At 40.0% G+C, this 15,641-nt stretch overlaps 1 protein-coding gene across 1 annotated transcript in view; it reads right to left on the bottom strand.

Moving 5' to 3' along the window:
• PTPRO (protein tyrosine phosphatase receptor type O) overlaps nucleotides 1-15,641 on the bottom strand; it is a 155,424-nt gene that overhangs the window by 19,111 nt on the left and 120,672 nt on the right. Inside the window, exons 12-17 of the mRNA XM_037388204.1 lie at nucleotides 15,438-15,558; nucleotides 11,745-11,884; nucleotides 8,963-9,095; nucleotides 7,509-7,629; nucleotides 5,498-5,566; nucleotides 1,966-2,049 (exon numbers count right to left, since the gene is read on the bottom strand). Coding sequence (XP_037244101.1) covers nucleotides 1,966-2,049; nucleotides 5,498-5,566; nucleotides 7,509-7,629; nucleotides 8,963-9,095; nucleotides 11,745-11,884; nucleotides 15,438-15,558 — 668 coding nt within the window. The remainder of the gene's footprint in view (nucleotides 1-1,965; nucleotides 2,050-5,497; nucleotides 5,567-7,508; nucleotides 7,630-8,962; nucleotides 9,096-11,744; nucleotides 11,885-15,437; nucleotides 15,559-15,641) is intronic.

Genomic DNA, 15,641 nt, shown 5'->3' with positions numbered 1-15,641 from the left:
ATAGCAAACACCAGCTTTACACTAACGTGGAGCTTTACTTTGCAAATACAATAAACCTCTTTAGCCCACCATATTATCTATACAGATACTATTTGTATACTATATGTACATTATGTGTACTGTACACATAGCCTAGTAGTATTTATTCTACAACTTCAAAGATTTTTTCCAATGAAAACTTAAAATTAATTTCTGTAAATTATTCAACACATTTCTGTCCCCTGTGATTGTGGTAAACCTTTTAATGTTGGGCACATTGGAATTAATTTCAAAAGAAAAGAAATTTCTAAATGCTGTTTATGATGGGAATGCTTGTAAGAACGCTTCTCCAAGGAATACTTCAAGAGGCAATAAACCAAATGATTGACATCCATTTCTCAGCAACATTTTCTTGTGCTTTGATAGTCTCAAGAGGCCCTCATTTCTTAGCATTGCAACTGTTTCCTGAATGCTCATAAATGTTTTAAACCAACTTGTGTGCAAAGCAAAGACATTTGAAAAAATGGCTGGTTCTTCCACCTGTTCCTTCCATTTACCCTACAGATTAAAATACAAAGAGACGGATAATCTCATTTCATCCAGCCTCAGCTCCCTTAAATTTGGTCTTCTAGACTAAACTAGGTAGCTTGACTGAAGAGGAAACCTCTGAAGAAGGACACAAGTCTGGAAAGGTGAGTTAATGCATCTTAATGCATATTAAACAAAAAAGGCAAAGGGACAAGAGAAGATTACAAGTCTTTTTGCAGCAGTGCCATTGGCAGCGGCCACCTTGGGCTTCTTGACCATTAAAGAGTTAAGAGAGATCATCCTGACCTCCACAATAATAACCTGCTTGCCTGACCCTCCGTCACTGCAGCTCTGATAGTTGAGTTTTCGTCAGACAATTTACAAGTCAATAGAACATTAGACTTGGAGAGATGCAGAAGGCTCTTCAGCTCTGTGCGTGTGGGGAGAACACGCTTTTATTTTCATGGGAGAAGAAATGGACCTTTCTTCAGTTACATAAACCTGGTCGTTTCTGGGCCCACTGAAAATTTAGATGAGTTTTTCTACAGACTGATGTGACCCAAGGAAAACCAGTCTCAGAAACCCCTGTACTGAAGATGCTGACGACTGCCTGCCAGGGCTTTGGTGCCATATTTTAACACCAGGGAAAATGTTTAGTCAACAGTAAATATTAATTTTGGTACCATGTTTTGTAAATCACTATACCTTGGACTCAAGACCATCAGTTTCTTTTATATAGATTAAGCATTTTTAGATCTTTGGATTTTTTTGTTATATGTATTGTAAAACCGTTCTGGTTCTAAATGGACCCTGTGACTTTGTTGGTTAGGTATTTTCAGAAAAAAACAGTTAGTTGTTTACTACACCTTTTTACAGACTAAACTATTAAATACACACGCATACAAAGATGCGTACATGGTGACCCAATTTAACACCTTGGGACTGTGAGTACGTATCGACTCTCAGTGAACTGTTGTTTCCAAAAGCAAAACTTTTACTGATGTCAGGAGAGCATAACCACACCTTTGAAACCTAAGGGATTTGACACCACACACCAAACAGGTAGGGCACAATCAAGCAATTTTAGTAACAGAAAAGCAGCAGCAGCAGCAGGTGGCAATGCCAGACAACAAACAGATGAATAACTGGTATAGAAGAAGCCAGGACTTATAACAAAGTGGCAAAAATCGCAGAGAGCGCAATGAGATGAATATGATGACCACCATAAGATTAGCTTTTTAATATCAAACTGGTTTGGAGCATAAACAGACAAACTAGATGAAGCAGGGTAGCAAATACTTTGATACCCACATCCTCTCCAATCCATGTTCTAGTACAAGAAAATTATATCTTTAAAAGCTTTGACCCATTTAAAAACAAAGGTATCAGACATTTTTCATGTAATAGAAATTAACATTGTTTACACATTGCATATGGAAAAACAAGTAAATCACTTACCAAGGATTAATATAAAATGCCAAAAGATAATCAGTCCAAAGGCATGAGGGTAGCAGAGTTAGGAAAGCAAATACACTTCTACGCCTGTGAGCATTAATAAATAACATACATAAAGATGAAAAAGTGAGGAGAGTTAGTAAGACAAACAGAAATCAGGAGATCAGCAAATTCTATTATAAAACCAGCTAAACTTAAAAAGGCTTCCTCTTATTTACTTCATAAGAGTATTATTAGCATCCATAGAATTTTCAGTCCTCAACCTGACACCCTATACAGGATTTTCAGCTATCCAACATAAATTTCCATATGATCAAAAGAAATGTGTTTTACGGTATTGATTCAGGCCTGTTATTCTAAATCAACGTTAATCAATAAACTGGCAGATTTTCAGAGAGTAAAATCTGTTTGAAAATTTCAGCCACATTTATTGCCATTACGTAGGTGGTGCTAAGTCTTATTTCCTGATGCTTTGAAATATTTCAGGACAGATATCGCTGGGGTTTTTTAGCATGTACAACTACAATAATCTCAGACGTTTGCTCCTGCAAGTGATTTTGTGGCTATCAGAACATCTGTGTGACAGATAAATTTAAATCAAACCTATATCTTAATACTCTCTATTGAGTCAGACATCTGAAAACTTCCACGTAACATTTTGTAGAGACCCATTTTTAAATGCTTTAAATTCTCTCCTAGGTTTTCAGAAAAACATTATTTTAAATTCTTCTAACTGTGGTTTCTATGAATAATTATTCACAGCAGGTTTCATTGTGACTAAAGGAAATTTCAGTACAAAATCACTATAAATTTCTGTATTTGCAGCCTGTTTACCAGATTCTGTTATGCGTTAAATTCAGGAAACCCACTCAGTCCTGTTCCACCTATTGGTGGACTCGGCTATGGGTACTTCTCAAATATGAAAACCCCATGAAACGTAAACAAAAATTGCCCCAGTAGGAGGGGTTTTTTGCCAAATACACCCTCAGCACTTTTTTTCCCCATCAGAAAATGTGCTGTCCTAAAAGCAATACCATCCTGCTACAGCTGTTCTAAAGAGGAACCACAAAGTGAAATTTCATTTTTCAGTACTCTTGGCTCTTATGATACTGTGTTTTGCCTGATAAGCAAGTCATGTCAAATGTAATCATCTCTAATGTTAATTTTCCAACCAGTGGTGGAAAACTTCTTCCCATGCAGTGAAACTCCAAGTTATGCTTTAACGAGTTTTGCTGCTGAAGAGAAGACGGGCAGCGCAGTTTCTGCAGGGCACCGTCCCCAGGCGTTGGTAGGGATTGTGTGGGTCAGCCAGAAGCGAGAGCTCTTTCTAGTTAATCATATGCCACAGTTGCTGTGGCATCAGGGCCTCAGGGCTTATCTGTTGTTGGAGTTTCTATGGGAGTGGACTGAAGATGCAATCTGGTTTTCCATAAGCAGATCGCTGGTGCCACAGAGAGGTTTTCATTAGGCTTAGAAGAGAGAAGTGATAATGTGGCTGGAATACTCCTTTTTCCTTTGGAAAATTCCAAGTGAAGCTTTTACTTCCTCTTGCCTACAGAGGCAGAAGGAATTATTCAAGCCTGGGTTGTCCTTCATCATCAAATCATCATGAGGCATTTCCACAGGCTAACGTGCTTACAGACCCTACCTATATTGTTCACAGATTAGGAAATCCAACATCTAAAACAACTGATTTCATTTAACTTTAAAAAAATATGTAATTTCTCAGTAAATACAATATTGTTTTCCTGGAATTATATAGTCTTTCACCTACTGAACAATTTTATTTAATTAAGAGAAAGAGACGCAGAGAGTGCTCAAATCCTGAGAACTGCTGAACTGAGCTTTCCTTTGGAATCAGTGGATATGCCCATAGCTCCCTTACTATATCCCTGGAATGACCCCAAGCAAAATGGGTTTCTTAATCCTTCTACCTGTCTTTAGGGCCAGATTTTCCATTTGGCTGACTGGTTGGACAGTGAATCTGGTCTTGACATTAAACAGAGGCACACAAAACAAGATATCTTCACAAACTCTCAGAGAAGTCAGGAATGTAAGACATCGGCATACTGCCTTCAGTTACCAAAAATTTATGGAGATACTAAGCAGGAATATTTTCCCCAATTTATATTTTTATAACATAATTTATGTATGTATACATATATGCATATATACACACATACATACACATATACTAAATTAAGCAACAAGAATCTTCACTTTCACATCCAAACTTACTAATTAATTCTCCTTCCCATAAAAAAAGCCTTTTATGGTTTTAATAACATCTGTTGCTAGTTTAATCATTTGTTTCAAGCTTGGATATTTAATTAACGTGACTGTTTGATCTTCTGCCTTCTTTGCCATTAATATAGTCCAAGCAAGAGAAACTGAGAGATTAGTTTGTACTGCATACAGCTGGCTGCTATTAAAGCTAAACCAAGCAAGTGAAGCTTGTTTAATATCCAGTTAATTAGCAACACAGTGAGGTATTGACAAGATCTGCTGGGCCTGTTAGTTCGGTTTGCACGCTTATTAGCAAAGGGCTTGTTGTGATGCAGTGTCAATCCATTTAATCCTGTCCTTGCTGGCAGTTCCCTGCGCACCGACTCCTCTTCCCAACTTCTTGGCTCACAACAAAGCTGACCACGGGTGTAAACCCAAGGTGTGTATTTGCTTCTTCCTACATACTGGAATGAATCTGACAGTATGCTTTTAAATATCTGTGTTCAGAATTGCCTTGAAAGATAGGACATTTTTGCAGACGTTACTAATAACAAAATGGTAAACCTTGGGTCGGTCATTAGTGCCTATTTGATTATTAAAATAGGAATGGAAATGACCGCACTGGTGCCAGTCAAGTAGCTCTCAGAGCCCTTTTGCTTCTATAAAAGCTACAGATCTTTTTTGTTCAAATACTTCTCTTCAGCTGATGGTGTCAGTGATGGTCTGGAGTCCATAGTCAGTGCTTGCAACTCTTGTAGGTAGTTTTCTAGACTAGCAAGAATATGGGAGTAGGGGGTGTTGGGTGTTGAGTCTTTTCAACAGCACTGAACATCAAGTTATAGTAAATATTTGAGTTGTCTTGTCCTTGTCTTGCAACATAAGAAAAAATTAATTGATGGTACTGCATGAAGACAGTTGCTAATTGGTCATCTATGGGCAAGCTTACTCCTCAATATAAATATATATCTATGGAAGTGCTAATGGATTTATAGATCAAGTTTCTACACTTGTGTTATTTCAGGAAATATGTCTGCAAGAGAAAGGAAAAAAGCCCCATATCCTTCCAAAACATATCTATGCAACTTAGTTGACATGTATATACATCACTCCCTACTAAAAATAGCAGGTGACAATACTTAGTCTTGAGTCAACATTAAAGAAATAAAATACTAAAATAACAGCTATAGTAGTTTTATCTTAAAAAGGGACAGGATGGCATAAAAAATAAGTACTTAAGATTAAAGATAGTATTTGCCAAAAAGCAGAGATGTGGAAAAACATAATTAAAAGCTTTGCTTCAAACACTTACCAATTGTAGGGAAGCTTTCCATCTCTCTCTAAAGATGCAAAATTGACAAAGGTTCCAGCCCCACACTCCCTGTTTCAGGAAGACCATTGGGTGCAAAGTTACCATTTTTGGATTCACAATGCTTGCAATGACATTGATTTAACGGAGAACTCAGAGTTGCGGAGAAGTGCTGAACACTCACATCTGTGATTAAGTCTGAGACAATCTATGTAACCTATGTAATCTCAGGTGTAACTGAAACCCTTTAACAGAGTTATCCAAACCCAATAAATGTTCAACACCACCTGAGATCAGGTTTCCTAATAATGCCTTAAAAGAGTGAAACAAAGGAGAAGTTGCTAATAAAGATCACAGATCTTCTGTCCAGATTTGGGCTTTCTGTAGTCTGGCACTAGCACTAGTTGCTGGCCTCTGTACACATGGTAAATGTTTACCTTCCTATACTAAATATTTACTGTCCCAGCTCTAAGGAGAAGATGTATAATTGTCTGCATTTGATAGGATCATGGTAATTTTGAGTTCACAAAATAATTGTGGAAAAAACCTGAATTTCCTGAATAACATTCTGGTGAGTTTATCACAGGTCCATTATTTTCAGCTAGAAATTATAAACTGACTTGACTATTTTTGATTCCTTGTTTTAAGTAAACGATTACTTGCAGCTTCTTACTGGATTTACTTTTTAAATTTCCTTCTGCAGTTTTTATCTTCTTTGGCTAGAGACAGTGATGAAGAGAAAAAGAAAAATATTTGTGCTGCCGACACAGTAATTAAATAGAAAAGGTAATTAATTTAGCTGGGATTTTCACAGAGCCAGTTACAGGCAAAAGGAACAAACCACATGACGTTCACTGAAAGAGACAGCTGGCAAAATATGCATGATGCGGTCATCTCTTACATGGAATACATGGCCAAGATATGACACACAAAATGCAGTGTCCGCTAGGTGCAAGATTCTTCACATATGCTTTTTCACATGAAATCATTTCCTTTCTTGACACAAGACAGTAAATTAATATAAAATACATTACATAGATTATGAAAGGATGAAGACTCCAGGATACATCCAAACCAGGAAATGAACCACACATCAAAGGTTTGGAGAAACTTTGACAGTTCACTCAGACCATAACATAACCTGCATTAAAGTGAACTGTTACAGGTAAGACCACCAGGAAAAGAAAACTGAATTTCAATATTCAGGTACAAATGATTGCTGCAGATAGCTGAAGGAACCCCAGGTTCTGTAAAAAAAAGGTTTACTCTTATAAGATAATTTTCCCCTTCATCTGTATGACATAACAAATTGGGATCATTAATGTTATAGGTGAACAGCAGGACCTGAGGTCACTTCTGGATTTGTGGGTCTCTGTATATTTGGCTGCATCCTGATTGCACAAAAAGACAAGATCTAGGTGAGCCCGTATGCTCTTTCTTATGCTGCAGTTCCCACAGGAAGGATGCCCATATGAGTGCAGAACGTGGACAACTGGAAGACCAGGATTTGAAGTCAGACTGGCAAATGCTCTAGCGAGACACTCCTGGGGCCCTGGGCACATCCTCCCTCATCCCAGGGATGCCAGGGCTCAGGCCTTACATGGCCTCTGAAACGCTGTATCCTGGACCTGATGCAAAAACCATCTTATTTGTTGATATGGAAAATCTGTTCCAAACCATATGAAAGACTTTGCAAAGCATCTTGATGTCCTGTTCATGCCCAGTTGCCTTGGACTCTTATTATCTTTCAGGATCCTGACACAACCCTTTTGTAATAAGTGATCGCCCTTCTTACAGATCTAACCTTGCAAAGTTCAAAATGAGACAAAGGTTGAGGCTTATTACTCAGGTCAAGAATGAAAGTAGATAGAGGGAGAAGACATGCTGCTCCTAAACAGCAGCAAGACAACTATTTTGAAGGTATCCTGCACACAAGCGTCCTTAGTTGCAACTATTGCCATGTTGTGTTTGTTGTTGTCTGATATTTTTTGAATTAGCATAAATCTGGACTTACCTGGCCATCTGCAGATGTTTTCTCCTCAGTACAACAAGAGTCACGAGCAACAGTCCAATCAGAAGGATACTTAGGATGGCTAACACAGAGATTACCACGACGTTGGGATTCATCTCGGTGACTGCACATACAAACAAGTATTCGGTTATTCAATTCCGAAGCACTAACAGTTTTGGATTTTTTTTTCTCCTGAATGTAGATGGTGTTATTTTTCTGAACTGATCTCATTCAGCCTGGTGTTACAAAGAGAAAAATCTACCCCCAGAAATAAAGGGAGGTTTTGACTAGTTGTTGCTCTTATAAAATTTCTGTGGGGAAATTACTTCACTCTGGCATTTTTGTTAAACTTTGGCATGTTCTGATTTTTTTTGCTTTTGACTGACATTGATAACACAAGAGAAAAGGGTGAAGTAAATAAAAAAATACAGATATTCAGCATCTACCTCTCCAAAGCACATTTCAACTCTGAAGTTGTTCTTCAACAATAATCAATACCTTTTCTGATCCAAAAGCAAAATTACGAGCTGAGGGTCTGTAATATAGTGGATTGAAATCAATCAAATTACCTTGGAAAATAAATTTTAACAAAATATTCTGTTATAAATAAGAGCTGGAATCAACTGGAATAACAAAACCTTGATTTACTTTTGTTCCATGTTACACGCTTATCGACTGTACTAATATGAGACCAGATACCCTGTTCTGCTCATTATAAAAGAAACCCTCTTTATTTTACTTGCTCAGAATAATTTAACATCCACAGTTTCTAGGGAAGCATCTTTTTAGATTAAAATCCATGGATATTTTTAAGCTAAGTATCAGACACTGAACTCCAGCACAGAGTTCACAACTCCCTAACTAAGCAGAGATTACACTGATCATTCTGAAGGGGAGATTTTAAAGAAAAGTCCAGTGCTCTGGGCAGTTCAACACCGATATTCTTTCTTCAGAGTCAGTATAGAGCCAAGCTTCATGGCATGCCCAGGGAGCCTCCACCAGGAGCTATCCCTTCGAGCTGTGACTGCTCCAGATCCTGCAGTGGCCCTTCTCCTTCTCTCTCGCTCTATCTCCACTTCTTCACTGAAAGCAGAGAGCAGTGTTTTGCTTTAGCAACTTATAAATGGGAATTTCCTCTTGTTTGGACTTGACTGAGAAGACATTTTTCACCACAAATGTCATCAGGCAGTACCCTGATGTTCAGCCTTGACACCACAAACTAGGTCCCTGATTTCTAAAACCCAATAGAGAACTGAGCCTCTAGTTTGTATTTTTCCAAGTCAACCACCCAGCGGGGATTTTTCTAAGGGCTTTTTAAAGCTGCTTCCCCATCCCATTCACATCTGGCAACCCTTCCAACCCCTGGGGCCAGCATTACCAAGAGCAGCTTTAGAAAGCAAGGAGAAACAGATGTTGCAGCTGGAGGAGGAAGAAGAAAGCAGGGAAGCGCTGCTTACCCATGGTGGAAACCGCAATGAAAGTGGGGACGCTGGGGCTATCGTGGCTGAAGGTGGTCACGCTGCAGTTGTAGGAGGTGGCAGGGGTTAGGCTGGAAATGGTCACGACATGTGAAGAGACAGTGACAGGTTCCTACAGATACAGGGAAAAACACACAGAAGTTTGTTGCTCTGGTAAATACAATTTTGACCATATACGTGAGCAGGCAAAAGTCAGATCTGGTCAAAGAAACCAGCACTTCAAAACCCAGGGAAGGTAACCAGGGCCTGCCCTTGAAAACAGGCAGGTAGCCCAGTAGTCTGGCAGACGAGGGGAGAGGAACAGGGGTGAAAACAGCTGCAGGAACATCCCAGAGCACCCAAGGGCTCCTTGGGGAGGGCAGGAGGGTGCCTCACAGGAGGCTGGTCAGGCACACGCTGGGTGGGGGAAAGCGCTGTGACCTCTGTGCCATCCCCAGAGGTGGGCAGAGTTCATGAGCTCTGGTTACTAAGCCATACAGGCAGGAGGAAAACAAAATTATTTTTATGCAAAGCGCAGCCAAGGCAGTCACAATCTCCACACCCTTGTATGAATATGTGTCACCTCTGCCTCTGAAGCAACTCCCCTGGATGTGAAGAGCTGTGAGCCTTTCGAGTGGCCAAGGTGAAAAATAAAGGTAGAGCAAAGCCTTTGGGTAATAACTACATTCAGATGTCCCACACTTCACTTTTTCTAGCTAGTAGAAACTCTATACAGAACATATTTATACAATGTTTTAATTACTACGTCCCTGGTAAACACTTTTGTGTTTTTAAAATGCTGATATAACAAAAGACAACATATATAACATATGCACTGACTTAAAGATATAGTTCCTTAAGGTCATTAGAGGCTTTTCTGTGCTCTCCAGCAGAACCAAGGGTGGGTTGCACATGAGAAAATAGGGACATTGAGCCAGTGATTTAGAAAGGGAACAAGGAGAAGTTTTATGAATGAACTCACGCTGGATGGGGGGCATGAGATGCTGTAACAAGTCCCAAGCATTGGATTTTTGCAGTGACCTGTTGTCAGTCATGGGCCCCTTCCAGGCTAGCAAGGGTTCCTGTTGCAGTGCAATTCTGAGGTACATTACGCAGATGAAATCACATGTACATGAGTGTAAGGGAGGAGGCTTTTATTCCCTGAGATGAAAGGAGGGGCCGCAGTTTGGCAGTTGGACTTGGTTGGATGTTTTCCATTTTTCCCTCTGGGAAATTTAAATTAGTCAACCAAAATCTAAGATGTTCAAACTTGGAAAGCTGTTGCTTTTCATTCTACTGATTAGAAATGCAGGAAAGGGACACAAATGTTCATGTAATTAGCATGGAAAATCACAAACAATTTTCACCAGTCTAATGAGAAAGGATCCCTTTTTGCAGTTGAAAAAGGAGCCTTTCCCATTTCTTCAGAGAGGCAGAAAAGAGGGTGACAAACCTAATGAGAAGTGAGCTGGCAATCTCTGTGCATTTCCCACTGCCAGGTGTTCATGTCAACAAACAAGACACCCACTGAAGCTCCTGCTAAATGGAGCAGTCTTTTCCTGACATTCTTAAACCAGACCTGCTCTGCACTACAGCTGCAAATCCTGTGCTACTTTCTATACCTGACCATGTCATTATTTTGAATCTCTGTTAAGTGGATAGACTTCACAGTCTATTAATTGTGAAAAAGCAGGAATCTAGACGTGGAATCCAAACTACCCAAAACATTAAAGTGCATTTAAACTTTTTTTTCCCTCTTTAGTCAGTGCCTTTCTCAATTTAAAAAGAATATTAAATAATTCAGACTAGTCTTCCATAGGATTAAAGGATATGTATGTCTCTCTTGTCATAAACAGTGGACTGAGTGGGTTATTTTTGCCTTTTTTTCTGAATGATTCCCCATTATGTGCAAAAGTCCACATGAAAAAATGATATTTCATGACATGTAATCATAGTGATTCACTACACCATCAACTAAATCAAAAAGTAAGCCTCATATGTTGCACAGCACTGAACATCAAGCAATTAAAACTACTACTGCTCTGTTCTTCACTGAACAATATTACCAGCCTAAACACTCCAATATTCAGGTGGCCTCTGAGAGCAGTACCTAACTGGATAGACAGAAAAGGATGTTCATTTGTGAGGCTGAGAAGGTAGGTCTCGAAGGAAATACCCTAAGAGACAAAACACACGAGAAGCAGCCTTATTTGTAACATAAAGGTACTCTGAATAGGAGTGAAGGTCCTACTGAACTTCAGGCAACAGTTCTCAAAGTCAGGAATAAAGCCAGTCAGAAATAATAAAATGCTGCATAAAAGATCTCACAGCATCTAAATATGTCTATTTTCCCCATTCCTTATCAAGTCATCTGACCCTTTTTCCCTTCCTGCCCATTGACATTCCCTTAGTTTTGTGGCCTTCTAGGTATCGCACAGTATATCTGAGCCATTTTCATAAGTAGCCAAAGACTGACAGCCTGTTGGATGCACATAGCTTCTGTCCAAGTAGTCATAATCTAGTCAGTAAGACAGAAGCCGATTTTAATATTGCAGAATAATGAAATAATTTAGCATTTGAAATGCTTTAATAGTTTTGCTTTTGAAGATTTAATTCTGAACCACCTTACCACCTTTGGCTTAATGATCTAACCTGTGTACTGAGCACAAAATGCCATTGGGCTTTACACACAAATGCTAAGGAGCAGACACCGAACCAAAAGATGCAAGGACCGGTCTCATTTTCAGAGATGAAGAGCAGAAACCAAAGAAGAAACACATACCTGGACTTTTGTTTCCTGAACAGCTCCAGCCTGCTGGCAGTAGACTTCAAAGAAATCAGCTACTCCTTCTTCTACCCACAGCAGAGTCACAGAGGTCTGAGTCTTGTTGACAGCGAACAGTGATTTTGGAGGGGCTGGTTCTGATTAAGAGAAAAATCTCCTTTAATTAAGCTTATCTTTAAGTTTCCAGACAACTGAGAAAAGGAAGCCTCAAACAAAAATGAAAGCAATGCCTGATGCCCTTCTGTCTTTCATTTCCTTCAGATAAAGCCTGCCAGTGTAAAGCCCTGCCTCTCATGATGATAAACTACCACTGTAAAATGGGAAGATGATGAAGTGTCTTGGTTTTTCTTCTCCATTTAAACTGTTCTTTATTTGGGCAGTTGGATAATTACTTCCCTTTTCAGCAGAGCCCTTGTTTGAGGATGATCAGCATATTCTATTAATGGAATGATGTTAGCAGAAACTCTTTTGGGAGAAGAGGGCCGTCTACCTGTTAGTAACACAATTGGCCTGAGAAAGATTTTCTTCACAAGGCCTGCCCAGGAGATCGTAAAGAAGCAGCTTCCCACACGCAAAGGCTGTCTAGGTTCATTTAATTGTAGCAGAGAAAATACTTAGTCAATTAGCAGGTTTTAAAAAAAAAATATCTTGTAATCTTTTTTTTTTTTTTTTTTCTGGGCTAACATTTGAGGGCCATTAGATCTGTGCTCCTTTCAGTTAGCTACAGGAATTTTCTCTCCTCACTGAATACAGGGGTCCAGATCTCAGGGGTCTTCAATTTATTGCTTTGATTTTCATTGCTGTTGTGTCGGATGAACTGGCAGCAGGCAAACATACACAGGGGTCTGGTGAGGAGGAGACAACCCTGTGACAGGAGGGATATGGAGGGTCTCCTGGGAGTGGTGGCATCAGAGATTCTGTGGCACATGGATGGGGGTCTACACCCAGTGCCCCCAGCCCCGCAGAGGGTGGCCTTGGCTGCTGCCTCCAGTGCCACCTTCCTGCCCACTGACCCCTGTGGCTAGGCGGGCAGTAGCCCCTGGGAGGTCATGCTGACCTCAGTGGAGGCCACCCATCACTGCAACCCCACCTTTGTTTTTTGAACCAACTTGAACCAATGTGGAGTATGGAAAGCACGGGAGAACAGGAGGGGAAAACTTAAGGGAGGAGCAGGGGGAGAAGCAAACAGCCTAGGCACGGTGTTAAAATGAGAGACACTTTTTTTTCCCAGGATTATTTAAAGACCAAGGCTTGATCCCAATTTTCATCCTGATGATTTCACAGAGCGGGTACTGGAACTTCTTAGCTTTCAATGCCTCCAACACCCTGGGCTCTTTGGTTTGCCTTCAGAGAGTGCAAAGTTTGGGTTGTACATTTCCGAGCTGTTCTCCAGAGTTTTCAGATTTCCTAATCTACAGATGTTTAATGAAAATTATCATCGTCAAACAATGACCTGATTCCAGGATCCTGACACACTACATACAGCGTGCTATGTACAACAACATTATTTTTCTTATTTTTCCCCTTCACAAATGATTTGTTATTCTGTGAGATGCTGTCACAGGAGCCTGGATGTGATGTGTAAGATCTGCCACAAAAAACTTGGCACAAATGCCTTGCTCAAGTGGTTATAGACATTTTGGAGACGTATCTGATCCTCAGACAATAAGATCAGTGTTCTAGGGTTGGATGCTGTCAAGATTATATTGGCATAAAGGAGAGAGTTGGGTAGGGACTGAGGCATGTTCACGTGGCTGCTTCTGTGTCATGGGGATGGCAGTGTACATGTTGTCCCAGCGCCACATAGGAAAGCGTTCCTCTCACTTAATTACACCCATATATCAGCTCTTGGATTCAGAAACACATTCCATCCCTCACTCCAGGTAAAAAATTTCCTCAATTCAAATATGAGTTTTGCATTTGGGCATCACCCCAATCAAAACCTCCTTTTGCCTCCAGCAAATGGCTTGATTTTTCTGTAAGTGGAAAGTTGCCAGGATGAAGCAAACATCATGAAGGGAAGAACATTTGGCAGGAATGCTTAAGTGACTGCCAAGTGCTGAGTCGTCTATCACTTAAGAGTCAGTTCTCACTACTGCTAATTACAACTCCCATTGCTCCTTCAGAAACAGAGAGAAGGAAAACCTCTGGTAAAACATCTTTACCGTGGTCTATTCAAAGTGCAAACAGCATAAAGAATAAACAAACCACTACAAAAAAACCGCACCCAAGAATCTAAAAGTGACCTATTAAAATGGAATTCATTCCACTTTCTCTTTGTTGTCAATGAAAGAGAAAGAGCAGAATACCTATGTCAGTTCAGTAAGAGTCTGCCTGTCCACAAGCAAAGAACAGGAAGGTACAATTAGTCTGTACGGTGTACAACCTGAATGGTATGCGGCACTTGTGGACCTGTCTGAAAGATAAAGCTACCTGATACTTTGAAATACCCCCTAAAATATTTGGTTAATGGGAGTGAAGAGATACACCCGCACTCACACATCCACTCACTCAGTCCTGGGAACAGACAGACTGTGCACAGGCACAAGGCGCGGGGAAAACAATGGACAGGACTTGCATAGGGAAGGGAATACCCATGGAACTTGTCTACATCTTTCAAATACTCCCTTTGGTAAAAAAACCTGGAAGAACTTCAGATTCTTATGGCTGTACTGCTTGCCCCAGCACTGTTTAAAAGATGTAAGAGCTATTGAGAAAGACAAATAGACAGTGATTGCTTCAAGGCCTCTAATTCAATTAGAAATCGTGGAATCCTTTAAATTCACTTCTTTCACTGTCATTCACAAAAGGTTTATTATGCGTGTAGAGAAGATAATCCAGTTTGAAATTACTAACTCTTCCATAGCCACCTTCAGAGCAGAGTTAATGTCTGCAAAAGCAGTAAGGCACACTTCAGAACTTCATAGCTTTAGGTACCTGTGGCTCCACAATACTATATGTGTGCAAAAGCAGAGTAAAATCTCTTCAGGTACAATGGTGTAGCATCCAGTCTTTCTCACAGGTAAAGGAAGAAATCACACAGAAACTTCTATGTTATACCTTAAGGACTAGGTTCTCAAGTCTTCCTTTAAGTACATTACACACGTTTATTTCAGAATGATGCTGGGTTTCACAGCCATGAATCTGACTGTTTTCATAAAGAGCACTGTCATTGGTATGTATTTAAGGATACATTTTTGGTGTTGGAAGATTATAGAGATATCCAGGGAGAGAGGACGGACGACAGGAGACCAGACCAGGTGGCAGAGCGCAGACCCAGAAATAGGCTTGTCAGAAGCAAGGAAGGCTCTGCTTTGTACTGAAAAGTTTATCTGTGGAGCTTGAGTCTCTGTTCCCAAAACCCATCTGTGTTCAAGACCTTAGGGAAGTAACTATGGAAGCAGAGTTGTTCTCCCAGTGAGGCACTAAGCAATTTCCACTCTTCTGCTTCCACTCACAGTCAAATTCTGCCACTCTTGCTCTTCTTGAATAATACTATTCTAGGAGATCAGCTTCACATACAGGAATGAGACAATCTTCACAGCGAGGTGAGTTGAAAATTACAGCTTTGCAAAAGAAATGTGTTCACGGGTACATAGCTCTGAAATAAGATGCTGAATCTGCTGAGAGAGTTACTCTTACAGTCAAATGAGAGAAGGAATGACTTTATAATTTACAAGCACTTCTTACCCAATTTCACAAGCTGAGGCAGGGAAGTATTGCTGCCTCTTTCAGTACAAGCAGTCACTGAAAGGTTGTAAATGTCCCCCGGAGGCAAGCTCAACACTGCAGTCATCACATTGCGTGTTACCTACAGTAATTAGACACCAACTGTTAAAAATATGATGCAAACCATACATCTTTCTTGTAAAATCAATCAGGTCACATAATATA

The sequence above is a fragment of the Falco rusticolus genome, chromosome 5 (genome assembly GCF_015220075.1).
Source record: "Falco rusticolus isolate bFalRus1 chromosome 5, bFalRus1.pri, whole genome shotgun sequence".
Lineage (NCBI taxonomy): Eukaryota > Metazoa > Chordata > Aves > Falconiformes > Falconidae > Falco > Falco rusticolus.
This window is presented reverse-complemented; position numbering and strand designations above follow the sequence as displayed.